The sequence below is a fragment of the Drosophila albomicans genome, chromosome X (genome assembly GCF_009650485.2).
Source record: "Drosophila albomicans strain 15112-1751.03 chromosome X, ASM965048v2, whole genome shotgun sequence".
NCBI lineage: Eukaryota > Metazoa > Arthropoda > Insecta > Diptera > Drosophilidae > Drosophila > Drosophila albomicans.
The window spans coordinates 25,408,684-25,423,010 of NC_047627.2; the positions used below are offsets into that span (position 1 = coordinate 25,408,684).

Consider the following 14,327-nt stretch of genomic DNA (forward strand, 5'->3'; position numbering starts at 1 on the left):
GCTTAGTCTACATTTGGTATATCGATATACTATTTATTACTTTCGAAAAACAGTGATATTAATCTTAATTTATACCAAAATAATATACCAAAATATATTAAATAAACATACCAAAAAATACCAAAATTTATATTTGGTATATCGTATTACTTAAAGAAACATCGTGTAGTAAGTCTCAATATATACCAAATTAATATACCGAAAAATACCGAAATCTATATTTGGTATATTTTTATAATATTACTTAAATAATAGTGTGTTATTGGTCTTAATATATACCAAATTAATATTCCGAGAAATACCAAAATATACCGAAATTTATTTTTGGTATATCGTTATACTATTACTTAAAGAAACATCGTGCAGAAAGTCTCAATATATACCAAATTAATATACCGAAAAATACCGAAATATACCAAAATCTATATTTGGTATATTTATATAATATTACTTAAAAAATAGTGTGTTATTGGTCTTAATATATACTAAATGAATATACCGAAAAATACCCAAATATACCGAGATCTATATTTGGTATATCAATATACTATTACATTAGTCTTAAAACCAATTTAATATACCATAATATATCAAATTATATCAAAAGCTATATTTGGTATATTTGTATATCATTACTTTTAAAATATACCAGATTGTCATTTCCAAAATAATTTTAAACTTGTTATCTAATCGCAAATTGTATTATATTTTACTCTTATAATAATATTACTATAAGATACCACAGCGACTTGAAACAGTTTGAGCTGTGCCTTGTCCATTATCTTTTGTTAGTGTATTTGAGCTTCGTTGTTTTTCTCTATGCGTGTTGTTGTGGGTGTGAATTAAAATCCATTTAAATGTGAAATTAAAGTTAATTTCATAAAGCCAAATAACGTTAAAGAAAACAAGCGAAACAAACGCACGCGTTAAAAATGCTTGGCTTCCGTTATGCAAATCACCCAAAGTCAAAGTCGAAGCTGTTTTTGTAGTTGCGAGTTGAAGTTGAAGTTGGAGCATCGCTTCCCATTCGACGTGATTTTCAATCTAAAGCAGTTGTTGTCAAAGGGCTGAGGGCCGGAGACAAAGCGGAATGCGGGGCGTGAGACGAGTGGAAAAGAAAGAGATGAAAAGTGAAGGTAAAGTAAATAAAAATAAAATCAGAGTATAAACACCCACAGCAACAACGCCAAAGAAATAATGATAACAACAAGTTGCGGTCGCCAGGGGCGGATTTAGAGGTCTTGAATGGGAATTGGGCGCCAAAGTTTGGGGGCGCTGCAAATGTCATCTATTGAATGCAGAAATGTAGATGTGATTGGTGATATTTGTATTGTATTGTATTAACTATTATATACATATATTATTAAAGCTGTTAAGATTTACACATTAAAATGCGATAAATAATGAAATTAATATTAAAAGCAGAGATATGGGTATTTACTTTTAGGAATATTTCTTTGATTCAATTAACTAACTAACTATAATTTCAATACAAAAAATGAGAAAAAATAACTGCTTAGGTTTGCGCAATTATATCTGATAAAAAATATAAGTTTTTAGTAAAATTTACAATACTCATTAAAAGCAGAAAATTATTTTAAAATACTAAATAAATTATTACCGATTTGATTTGTGCTATTTATGTAATTAAATCAACTCTGAATACTGAATACCTAAATATAACATAAGAATAAAAAGCCTTAAATTTCAGTAATCAAATCGAATAAAAATATATATTTTTAATGTAATTTTTGACACTGATACAAAAGAAGAGATATATATTGAAATACTAAATAAATACTAATATACTAAAATTTCAATATTGCCTTATATTGCTTTGCCTTATATTGCTTTGCCTTATGTTGATCTATGAAATGTGTTAAATTTACTGCTTAAGAGACATAGAGAGCTATTAAGGTTTGGTTCCCCGTTAGGATCCGATTTCTTACAAACTCCTTCAAAAGAAAATATAATGAAAATGTGCAATTTTATAATTAAATTTAATATTTAATACACGATTTAATATAAAAAAAAAAAGTTTTTAGCGATACTTAAACAATATAATTATCTATAGTCTGAAGGCCTTTATTGTCAGTAATTCCCCAAACCTCTTAACTCTTCTTATATTATTATTATAATAAGTTAATTTAAACAAACACATAAGTAAAATAAATTTCTGCTATTCTAATCTTATTTTAATATACAAATAAAAATAAATAAAATAAATGTATACTATTCTAATCTTATCTTAATAAAATTAATTTCTACTATTCTAATATTAAAATACATACAAATTTGGCGTTTTGCTCTGTTTCAAATGAGGCTATAAAATATTAATATATTTTAAAAATACAAAACAAATCAATATGGATGAGATGTTTAACAAGGTCATTAAGATCGATATAAAGATTATAAGAGAATCTTTTAAAAATACAAATCAAAAAAATATACATTTAATTTATACCTAGATCATTTGATTGAAAACGCGCCTGGCTGCAATTGTTATTGCTTTCGACTTGCCACTTGCATCTTGCAACCTGTGGCAGCAGCAGCAGCAGGAAGTCGCCATTTGTTGCATTCAAACAAATTGTTTATCTAACATTCAATTGCAGACTGAGGATCAAGCAGCAACATCCTGACAACGGGTCAGCGCAATATTAATATCAATATCAATAACAAGATCGCGCCATCGCGATTGCGATTGAGATCGTTATCAATATCAACAGATGGATTGGATTACGTAAGCTGGCAGCGAAATGGAAGTGGAAGCAGCAATTCAATTTCACAACTTGGCAAAAACAGAAACAGAAAAAAAGGGAGCCAAAACAGTTACATGGATTGTTGAGCGCGTAAACAGCGAGAGCAAGAAATGGTAATGGCAGCATAATTATTATCTTGCCAGATTGCAACATGATTTGCGCAAGCGTTGAAAACAGTTTAGAGAATTATGTTTATAACTAGCATTGTGCGAGATATTTGCCAAGAAAACAAAAAAAAAGGAGAAAGGCATACCTGAAAGTATCTTTCGAGTCTCTAGACAACTGCAATCAAATCAAAACAAATTAAATTAACAAATATTTGGCACAAATCTTTGCGTAGCTCAATTTGCAGTCTAGACTGATTAATTGATTCTCATAGTTGAGTTTTATGCCCGGATTTCAGAGACTACAATTTATATTTCTGCCATGTCAACTTCCGAAATCGAAAACATCCAAAGAAAAAAAAAATAAAAAAAGATTAGTTCACACAATAATAACTTTATGGTTTTCGAATTTGGTGGCGATGAATTCAAAATTTTGCTGCTCTTGTTCTGGCTTTACTGCTTTAGTTAACAATTCGGTATATTTTGTATTATATGGTACATTGTTACCTCCTTTAGTTGTCAATTTGGTATATTTTGAGTGCAGTAGTATATTCTTAACTACTTTATTTGACAATATGAGATAATTTGTGGTATATGGTATATTTTTAATGTTGTAGTATATAATTAACTGCTGTCTTTGACAATCTGGTATATTTTGAATATAGCAGTATATTGTAAACTGCTTTAATTGACAATCTGGCATATTTTGTAGTATATATTTGATATATTTTGGAAGCAGTAGTGTATTAGTAACTGCTACATTTGACATTTTAGTATATTTTGCAGTATATGGTATATTTCCAATGTAGTAGTGCAGCTGTCAACTGCTTTAGTTGACATTTTGGTATATTTTGTAGTGTATATTCTGTATATTTTCAATGTAGTATATTGTTGACTACTTGAGTTGATAATTTGATATATTTTTCAGTATATATTTGGTATATTTCGAATGTTGTACCATATTATCAACTGCTGCATTTGGCATTTTAGTATTCTTTGCAGCATGTGGTATATTTCGTATGTAGTAGTAGCTGCCATATTTTGTAGTATATTTGATATATTTTGAATGTAATAGTATAGTATTTGACTATTTTTACCACTTTCGCACAATTTTGTTTTAATTGCGAATGCTTTTTTACTTGGCAGCAAGAGTTTCATTTCGATGTTATAAACAGACTGACGGCTCTACCACTAATAATAGTTGTTTTTAAGCGCATTCAAGGTATGCCAGCCAATCTATGTTATGAATTCAAGTTTTCTCCAAAAGGGTGCATCTGAGTTTAGTCTCTTTTAGTTTCTCCCATCTCCCATTTCCCATCTTGCATCCAATGCCAATGATGCAACGAGGAAGTGCGCGAGCAATGATCTCTGGCAGTGACAACCATAGCGCTAACGTATCCCATATCCAAGGAGATCAGTTACAACGGAACTGCAGGGATTCAATTACAGCAGCGTTAGCTGGCTGCTATATAAGCTCTTGATATTGTTTGTTGACTGAACAACCTCACTTCAACACTCGGTCCGACATCAACACAACATGCAGAGCCACTCTCTGAAGCACTTCACTTTCGCGCTGGCCTTGATCCTGGCCGTGGAATCGCAACCACCTCCGCCACCACCGCTGCCCATCTACTACTATGGCAATTGGTTATACGCCATGCCTTGGCAGCCCTTGGCTGTAGCACCTCCCCCCCATCCGTCTGGTACTGCTGCCCAGCCTCTCGACACCCAACAGCTCAGCTTGGGATATACAGGACCTCAATTCTTTCCAGTTACGCCAGCTCCAGCAACAGCTTCAGCAACAGCAGCAACTACCGCTCAACCTCAACCCAGACGTCGTCCCATTTTGTTGGGCCTCTTGACGCCGCATCCAGCTCAAGGTCAGTTTACGCTACCTTTCCGACCTTCTCCCTTTGCGGGGTACAGTGTGGATAAGCACGAGGAGCAACAGCAACAGCAACAGCAGCAGCAACACCAACAACAGCAGCAACAGCAGCAGCAACAGCAGCAGCAACAACAGCAACAACAGCAGCAACAGTTGCAACATCTGCCCGAGCCCGGATTTTATGCGCCGGGATATCCACAACAGGAGGCCGCCTTCAGCAACCCTACCGAGGAGGCCTCCGATGAGCAACAAATCGGCGAGGATCAGCAGCAGCAGCATTTCATTTACATGTCACCAGGCACACTTTACAATCTGGTTAGCAACTAAATAAAGCCAACAAACACATATCTAAGCTGTACTTAATTCACAACTAGTTAGCGTCTAAATAGAGGGATATATCATAGATTAAAGATCACAGATCATAGAGTCCATAGACAATAGATCATAGAAAGAACTTGGAACATAGATAGATAGATCATAGATCTTAGATCATATATAGATTAAAGATCGCAGATCAACGATCACAGCTCCTTGATAGATAGATCATAGATAGATTAAGGATCATAGACCGTAGACAGTCCATAGATCATAGATCAAAGAAATATTAAAGATTATAGATCATAAATAGAACTTGGAACATAGATAGATAGATCATAGATCTTAAATGATATACAGATTAAAGACCATAGATCATGGATCATCGATGAATCTTCGATCATATATAAAGGATCATAGATCATAGATTAAAGATCATAGATCAAAGATCACAGCTCTTTGATAGATAGACTGAAAATAAAGCATAGATAGATCTTATAAATTTTAGATAGTCCAAAGATCATAGATAGATCTTAGACCATAGATAAATCATAGATATTAACCCAACATCCTCTTCGTTAAGTTCATAATTTCTTGACGCCCACTTTATGATGAGTCCTCACTTTTACCCAAGTTTGCTGATGCGTTGCCGTCCTTTTTTAAAACTCCAAATTAGATTAGATCATAGATCATAAATCAAAAGGAATAGTTCAAAGATCACAGTTCATATATAGACCATAGAACATAGATAAATCATAGATTTTATTCCAACATCCTCTTCGTTAAGTCAGTACATGATTTAGTTCACGCCCACTTGATGATGAGGGAGCTGCCTCACTTTTACCCACGTCTGCTGCTGGATTTGCCTTTCCTTTTTGAAACCCCAAATTAAGACCCTAAAGAGACGTTAAATTGGTGAAATTATCTGCGGCACAAACTCTTGCCTCGTGTGTGGCAGGTGACCTTGGCAGCGACACGTTGCCCACGTTGCGCAACACAACAACTGCCACTGCCACAGCCACAGCAGTTGACGTTGACGTTAAAAAGTTGAAGTTGAAGTCAAAGTCGCGGAGTCGAGAGACGAGGTCGCTTATGAAGATTGACAATGGCACAGCAAGTGGCCTGGCAATTACATGGGCCAAAAGCTACAACAATAACACGCCACACGTCCCAAAGCAAGCGAGCTTCTGCGGAGGGAAACTGAAGCAAAAACCCGGGTACAATAGCTGATGTCATCCCATGAGAAGACGACTCGCAGATGCGCTAATCACATTAACACTGTCCCTGCAAAACAGATCTAGCTTCTTGGGTGGCTTTTTGCTGCAGATTGTACTTCGCAGACTTGATACTGACAATTTGAATTTGAATTTATGAACTTGAACAGATTGAACAGTAAAAAACACATCTCTGTGTTAACAGCCTCTTGCAGTACCGACCAGGAAAAGAGTCTATATAATTTATTATAGTCTCTGCTTTATATATGTTACATATAACCCTCTTTATTTATGTTTAAAGCTTTAGCCTGTGACTAATACCGAACACAAAAAGAGTAAATTTCTGTCTGAAACTGTACATAATAACTACGACTTTCCTGTATGTTGAGCAGTACCGACCAGGAGATGAATCTAAATCTCTTTTAACAGCTTTGTGCTACGAGTAATACAACTCTCTATTTAGATCCTTTATCAGTACGCATTACGAAAAGAGTACATTTCTGTTTTTCTTAGCTGTTCATAATACAACCTTTTTGTGTGCTGTGCAGTACCGACGAGGATACGAGTTTGTATGTAGTTTAATAGTAAAAGAATCTACATCTCTTTTAACAGCCTTGTGCTGTCAATAATACAACTCTCTATAATGATCCTTCCTCAATACCTTTCGCAAATAGAGTTAATTTCTGTTTCAACCTGTACATAATACAACCTTCTTGTGTGTTGTGCAGTACCGACCAGGATACGATTTTATGTACATATATCTTAATAGACTTAGCTGTAAATATAAGCTTTCACATATACTTTGGAAGCTTTAGCCTGTGAGTAATACAACTCTCTATTGAGATACTTCCGATCACCAACAGAATATTTTTCTGTACATAATACAACCCTCTGTTATGATGTGCAGTACCGATTAGCCAAAAATAATCTAAATCTTATTTAACAGCCTTGTGCGGTAAGTAATTCAGCTCTACATTAATATCCTTTCTCAATACCGATCACAAAAAAAGTTAATTTCTGAGCTGTATATACTACAACCTTCTTGTATGTTGTGCAATACCGACCCGAAAAAAGGAGTCTATATCTCTTTAAACAGTCTTGTCCTGTCTATTAAAAACCTAGTGCAATAGCGATCACAAAACGATTTAAGCTACGCCTCATAATAATTGTCATTCGGTAGCAGCGCGGTACTGCACTGGAAGGTCGTACCGAAATTTCGATACACGATATTTCCTTCAGCACAGGAAGATCATTAAAGATCACTTTTGCGCCTAAGTTTCGTAGTGTATCTCGAAAGTTTGTACTTAACTATTTAGACTACCGCTAAGCGCAAATGCTCAGATGTTTGAAAGAGTTCACACAGTTGGGGGCGGACTTTAGACAAATCAAAAACAATGACGTGTAATGCTCATGACTTCATTAAAGATATTTATGGAGTTTTAAACGGTTCATTTGCGAGCCTCGAGGCAATCATAATTGAATTGGTAAGAAGCAGAGAAACGAATGATTGCAAGACGACACAATTGGAGGAGTGTTTCGTTCAAATTGTACGGCGTGACAAGTGGATTGCAGGGACCTTGATAGCCACAGACACAAGTAATAAAAAGACAAAGACAAAATGCCAAGTTCCCAGCTACACCCAACTCAAAACTCCATCTCTAACTTTAAACGTTTGTTTGGGGTGGGGAAAACTCTCAAAACGGTGGCAAAAGTTGAAGACAAACAAATTTGTTTAACATTTGTGCAGCTGACAAAAAGATTTGCGATTCACAGCAGACATCAACAACAGCAACAAATGTGATTCGACGCGGTTCCGTGAGTGGATTACCGTTAGCAACTGTAAGAATACACCAAGGGGGAAAAGAGACAGAGAGAGAGAGAGTGCGAAGCGAAATGGGAGCGTGCTTTTCTTGTCTTGTCATCCACACTCACATTCATCAAAATGTTACTTGGAATTAATTGCAATTTACGCATAAAGCAAATCGACTTGGGAAAGGTTGGAAAAAACCAAAAACCAACAACAGACACGCATCGCTCCACTGCAGACAGAGACATAGAGAAAGAGGGGGGAAGGGGGAGGGGAGGTGCAACAACAATTGTGCACTGAGACATGCGATATGGCAAAAGTGTCACTTGAACTTGAGTCAAAGCCGCACAGTTTGCAGCTAAACAAACCGCCACCGTGGTGCGAAAGTGCTGCAAAAGCAAGCGAAAAGTTGTCGCTTAATAACAGAACAACGCGTTAACATTGGTATGTTAATATTATATATAACAGCAGTATGTTAAGCTTCAACTATGTTAACACAGTGCTGTTGACTTAATATACATATGTATGCACGATTTTTCACTTTCAAAAAGTGTTAATTTGTGATAATGTGTTAGATATTATATTATTAATATTATTTTATATTATAATTTATTATTGTATACTTTAATATCTGTTTTATGTACTGTATTATTATATACATTACAATATGTAATTTGTATATTATTAAATATAAAATTATCAAACCATTCTTGACTTAAATTTGAAATAAATAAGTTATTCAAAACTTAAATACTGTTAATTCTTTCGTGTCGGACAACTCTCTTAAATTCTCTTGAGCGAACAAAATTTTTACTGTATAGGTCATCTACAAGAATAACTTTAGATAAAAAAATAAAATTTAACAGAATGAAATATTCAATAGTTCATTTTCAAATTGACATATTTAATACAGAAGCATTTGGTAATTGTTAGCATAATTGCATAAAATCGAATTTGCAGGCGTTATTCTGCAAACTTTTAGATCGAGCACAAAAGAAAATGCAAAACAAAATCTAAAATTTTTTTTCGCGAACAAAAACAAGGCGGCAAATATTTATGTAAGTCAATGAAAAGGGGGCAGCTAACAAAATGTATAGTTTTATTATTTAATTTAACTAATTACAGCTTTCAATAGCTACAACTGTTTGCAGTTCAATTTTATATCAATAATTGAATTAAAAACAAAAGCATAGGTAACTGTTCAACAAAACAGAAAAAAAAACACCACTGTGAAGCCACTGTGCCAAGGCAAGCGACAGTGTGTGCTTGCAGCGACATGTCTGGCGAGCGTGCTCCTCATGCACGCCGTCATACGCCCAAACAAGAGTGAGAGTGAAAATGAGTGTGTGGAGTGGAGTAAGCAAAAGATGGCAAAGCGGTAAACCACCAAAGCGAGCAAACGAAACTCCAAATCGCTGCCATATGCAAAATGCCAGCAACAACAACAGTAATAATAACTACTACAACAATAACAAATACAGCACCAACTGTTAAGTGCGTCGAGTTGGCGCTTTTCGCATCGCCGCCGCCGCCGACGCCGCAGTCGCAGTCGCCATCGCAGTCGACGTCAACAATGACGAGCGCTTTGCCGAAGAGGCCGCCGCGTATAAAAGGGTTGGCCGGTGCAGAGGTCGTCAACACTCGGCGCGCAGCACTTGTGGAATATACGCGAAGCACAGCGAGAGAGAGCAAAAGACACAAAGAGAGCGAAAGAAAGAGTGATAAAAGCGCGTTCGATAACACACAACAAGGATACAACACGTATCGATCGATAAACTTATCGCTGTTCATTATTTTTTTTATCGTTTTCTTTTTGTTTACGTGCAACAACAACAAAGATGCAGTTCGCTGTAAGTGTTTCTATCAGTGTGTGTATTTGTGTGTGCTTTTGTGTAAACAATTTTATTGTGAGAAATCCTTTGAAAAGTAGTAAAAGTTAAAAAATTATGAAGAATTTATTTATTTATTTTTTATTAGTTAAATTTCGATGACTATTGATCAAAGTGATGTTTTTGCATATGCTTTTAACGTGTTTTTTAATACAATTTCAATAATTAGTAAAACCCCAATTATCAAACAATCTTGAGCTCGTTTTTATAACGATCGCTAAAAAATTATTATTATATTTTTGAAATAACGAATACAGTTCCTAAGGTCTTCAGTCTAATAAGGAAAAAATATAAAAACAAGATGAACCAAAAAAAAAAAAAAAAACAAGAATGTTCACAAAAATATATTTTGCAGCTTTAATAATTTGCATGGATTAGATTATTTGGAACATAGAATAATAATAAAAATGATCAAATTTGCACTTTTACGTGAAAGTTAGAACATGTAAACAATTTGTTAATTAAATTCCAAATATCTTTAAAATGGAACCAAAAAGAATGATACAGAACTAAAGATGAAGTTTTATAAAAATCAAATTTTCATTTTTACTTGAAAGTTATATTTTTTTTTTCAACTCAATTATAAATATCTTTAAAATGGAAGAAGCACAAATGATAGAGAAAGGGGCAGAAGTTTCCCATACTTTTGAAGCTTAACAAAGAATAAAATCTTATTACCATGTTACATTTTTAAAACAAATAAGTAAGAAATTCCGATTTCCTTTTGACTTTTTTAAAATTACAAAAATTAGAAAATATAACTTCCTATTTAAATTTTAAAAAGTAAACTTGCGCAATACATTTTAAATTCAGATTACAAAGTAGAGTTGCACATCTCTTAAAAATTATCAATTATTATATTGAATTGCAAATCTCTTAAAAATGATAAAGTACAAAATTTTAATTGTTCGATTTGAATTTTTTCAAACCATTTTATACTCTCTTGATTTCAAAGATTATAATAATTATATTAACTATGAAATTTAGATTACAAAGTAGAGTTGCAGATTTCGAAAAATGATAAATCTTACAATTTAGGTTTTCAATTTGAATTTTTTCAAACCATTTCCGAAGTATCTTTAAATTTCAAGCCAAAGACCTTTGCATCTGGTGATTTAGAGATGTGCTAGTTTTAATTTTAATTACATGTAACCTTATTAAATAAATGCATTTTTTAACTTTGTCAAATTCCCGTATTTTGCAGCTATTGCGTGCGCTCTTTGGCTGCGCCTTTCTGGTCAGCCTCTTGAGCTGCTCTTTGGCCAAGCAAGTGCAACAATCTCAACAGCAGCAGTCGCAGGGCGCTAAACTGAAGCGTGATGCAGCTCTCAGCTTTGGCAGTGGCAGCGGACTCTATCACGGACCCTCGCACAAATATTTGCCACCTCCCGCTGGCTACGAGAGCACCTACGGATCGCTGCATGGCAACGGATTGGCATCGAGCAGCGGCTTTGACTTTGCCAGTCTGCTCGACAGCGACAACACGCATCACTTCCATCATTATCATCAGCAGTCACCTCAGTCGCAATCGCATCATCAATCCTCATCTTATCATCATGCACCTGCTGGACATCGTCCGATTTATTTGAGTTCCTCTGGCTCCAACTATCATCATCATCAGCAGCAGCGACCACATCAGGCACCCAAAGTGGAGACGTACATTGTGCAGACAAGTCATGCGCCTGGTCCACAACATCATCATCAGCAAGGTCATGGCTTGGGATACAAGTACTCCGGACATGGCAGCAACTTCTTGAGTTTGCTGAGTGGAAATGGAGGCCACAAACAAAGTGGAGGCAGCACTTATTTGCTGGCCACGCGTCCAAGTCTGAGCTTTGCACCCAGTTTGAGTCACGGTCTGGAGAATGAGCAGGAACACACCGCTGGCTACAGCTATGAAGCTCCCAGCGTTCAACACTTTAAGCAGCAACCTCTGACCAGCTACGGCGTTCCTTTGTTGCCCGGTTACGAGGCGGATGATGAGCAACAATCTCATCAGGAACATGCTCAGAGCTCAGCACACAAATCCCAGCTGGATCAACATCAGCCACCTGCGTATGCTTTGGGCCACAAGGGACTCGGTCACTTTAGCTACACCTCAAGCAAGCCGCTCGCCTTGAACACCGACATTCATCAGCATCATCATCAACAACAGCAGCAGCAACATCAGCCAGAACACAACGAACTCGCTCCCTTTAAGCCAAGTGCTTTCCTTGGCGCCAAACACGAATCGAGCAACGCCTTTGACTTTGCCACGCCCACCAGCCAATACTTGCAACCGCCCACGGGCGGAGCTTCCGCCTCGGGCTACGATTATGCGGCGCCAAGTGTGCTTTATGGCGCCCCAGGACAATCGGGCGACTCGGCCACGCCCATCTTTGAACCGGAGTCCACTTATCTGCCGCCTGTCACCAGCTATGGCGCCCCCTTGGCCACGCCCACACACAGCTATCACTAAATTATTTCCCTGCATTTTGTTGTATTAAGTTATATCGATTTTTCATCTATTTTTTTTTTGTCTATGTAACTAATTTTAAGTGGAAATTCTGCATAATAAAAAGCACTAAATTCTAATACATTTTTAGCTACTTTTTTGCTTCTACTTTAAGTGGAAAACTCTACAAATATTTAGCTACTTTTTTTTGGTTCTACTTTGAGTGGAAAACTCTAAAAATATTTATCTTCTTTAAAATGGAGAATTCCGCTTAATATAAATAAAAGTGAAAACTTGATTAAGTTTTTTTTTATCTATTTTTAAGTGGAAAACTACAAAAAAAGCAAAAAATTTAGCTACTAAAATATTTAGCAATTTTTGTAATTTTAAGTGAAGAATATTGCAAAATAAAAAGCACCAAATAGTAAAAATATTTAGCTACATTTTTTAGCAATTTTTTTCTTCTTTTTAAGTGAAGAATTTTGCATAATAAAAAACTTTGAATACCAAAAATATTTAGCTACTTTTTTTCTTCTACTTTAAGTGGAAAACTTTGCAAAATAAAAAACTTTAAATACCAAAAATATTTAGCTACTTTTTAGCTTCTAATTTGTCGATTAAATATTCTGCACAATGGAACAGCAATTGAAATAAAAATAGTTGCCAAACTCAGACTCAGGCCACACCTCTCACTTGGCTCTGTTACACTTTCAATTGTCAATTGGATTGCCATCTCATCATCATTGCGCACGTCGCGCTTTAAAATGCACAACTTGTCAACACATTTTTGGCAGTTTGAATTTCGCTTTTGCGTATTTTGAAAGCGTGTGAAGTTTGATGCGAGAAATTTGCTATCGCCATCAAAACTTCGATTGAAACAGAGCAGAGAAGAGCGCAAAAAAAAAGAAAAAGAAGTTGGAGTTCGATGAAACGCCCTTGGCATGGCCAATTAGCCATCTATCTAAGTCACAATCGAAGCCAAAATCAGCTGACTCTTAGCGAAAGGCAACGATCCAAATGTAATCAATTTATTCAATGATATTATAAACGCATTCACGTGCTCTCGCTATTGCACTACCAGTTAAATGAGTCAGCGAGAGGCGATCAGAAAAAAAGGATTAGCAAGACAGCTACAGTCGAGTTTGCTCGACAGTGAGATACCCGATACATGTTTAGAATCGAGGTAATATTCTTTAATAATATACCAAATTAATATACCGCAAAAATACCAAAATATACTGAATATTTATATGGCACCACATTAAGAAAATACTAAAATATACATCATTGGTTACTACTTTAAAAATATACCGAAACATACCAAAGGTCATATTTAGCATATTCATATACTACTACACTCAAAATATACCATAGAGTGCACAATATACCATATTATTTGCCAAAGCAACTAAGACCCATAGTAAATAGGCTTTTTTCCCCATACAAACGAATTTTTTAAATAATTTCAACAATCATAAATACTGCAGTTGTGCCAAAAATCACGACGCAACGAAATACTATCTATCGATATACTACTGCATTAAAAATATACCATAGAACATTCAATAAACGATTAAAAGATGAAAAAAAAATAATTAAGAAGGCCACCATTTATAATGAAAGCAAAATATGCCAATTCAATATACCATTAAAATGCCAAAACACTAAATACTAAAAGGTGTGTTTATCGATATACTATGAATTCAAAATATACCATAGAACACAACAGAAACCCAGTTTGTCACAATCTAATAAAATAAAACGAATCTATGCTTAAAATTATTAAATCATATAAAATTCCTAAGGCTAAGGCTTCTTTTCTTTCTAGTAGTCAGTCAACTGTAGTAAATAAATACAAAAATATTGGCGTAAAATGCAAATTCAACGTAAATTGTAAAGAGAATTTGTAGGAAATGTAAA

At 35.1% G+C, this 14,327-nt stretch overlaps 3 protein-coding genes across 3 annotated transcripts in view; 2 read left to right on the forward strand and 1 right to left on the reverse strand.

Moving 5' to 3' along the window:
* The window catches only part of LOC117569192 (sex-lethal homolog), a 29,783-nt gene that overhangs the window by 8,556 nt on the left and 6,900 nt on the right, over positions 1–14,327 (reverse strand). The gene's annotated exons all lie outside the window — the stretch shown is intronic.
* Positions 4,401–5,075, forward strand: LOC117566110 (uncharacterized). The gene is made up of 2 exons (XM_034245584.1): positions 4,401–4,790; positions 4,953–5,075. Exons 1-2 carry the CDS (start codon positions 4,401–4,403, stop codon positions 5,073–5,075), a joined length of 513 nt encoding a protein of 170 aa, XP_034101475.1.
* LOC117568846 (histidine-rich glycoprotein) lies at positions 9,736–12,547 on the forward strand. Its single transcript, XM_034249726.2, has 2 exons — positions 9,736–9,934; positions 11,178–12,547. The coding sequence occupies exons 1-2, from the start codon at positions 9,923–9,925 to the stop codon at positions 12,429–12,431; spliced, it is 1,266 nt and encodes a 421-aa protein (XP_034105617.1). The 5' UTR covers positions 9,736–9,922; the 3' UTR covers positions 12,432–12,547.

What these genes read in the sequence shown, in the direction of transcription:
- LOC117566110 (XM_034245584.1), top strand. Translation starts at nt 4,401, where the DNA reads ATGCAGAGCCACTCTCTGAAGCACTTCACTTTCGCGCTGGCCTTGATC. An exon ending in CTCCCTTTGCGGGGTACAGT is followed by an intron (nt 4,791 to 4,952) that starts GTGGATAAGCAC and finishes TATCCACAACAG; the next exon opens with GAGGCCGCCTTCAGCAACCC.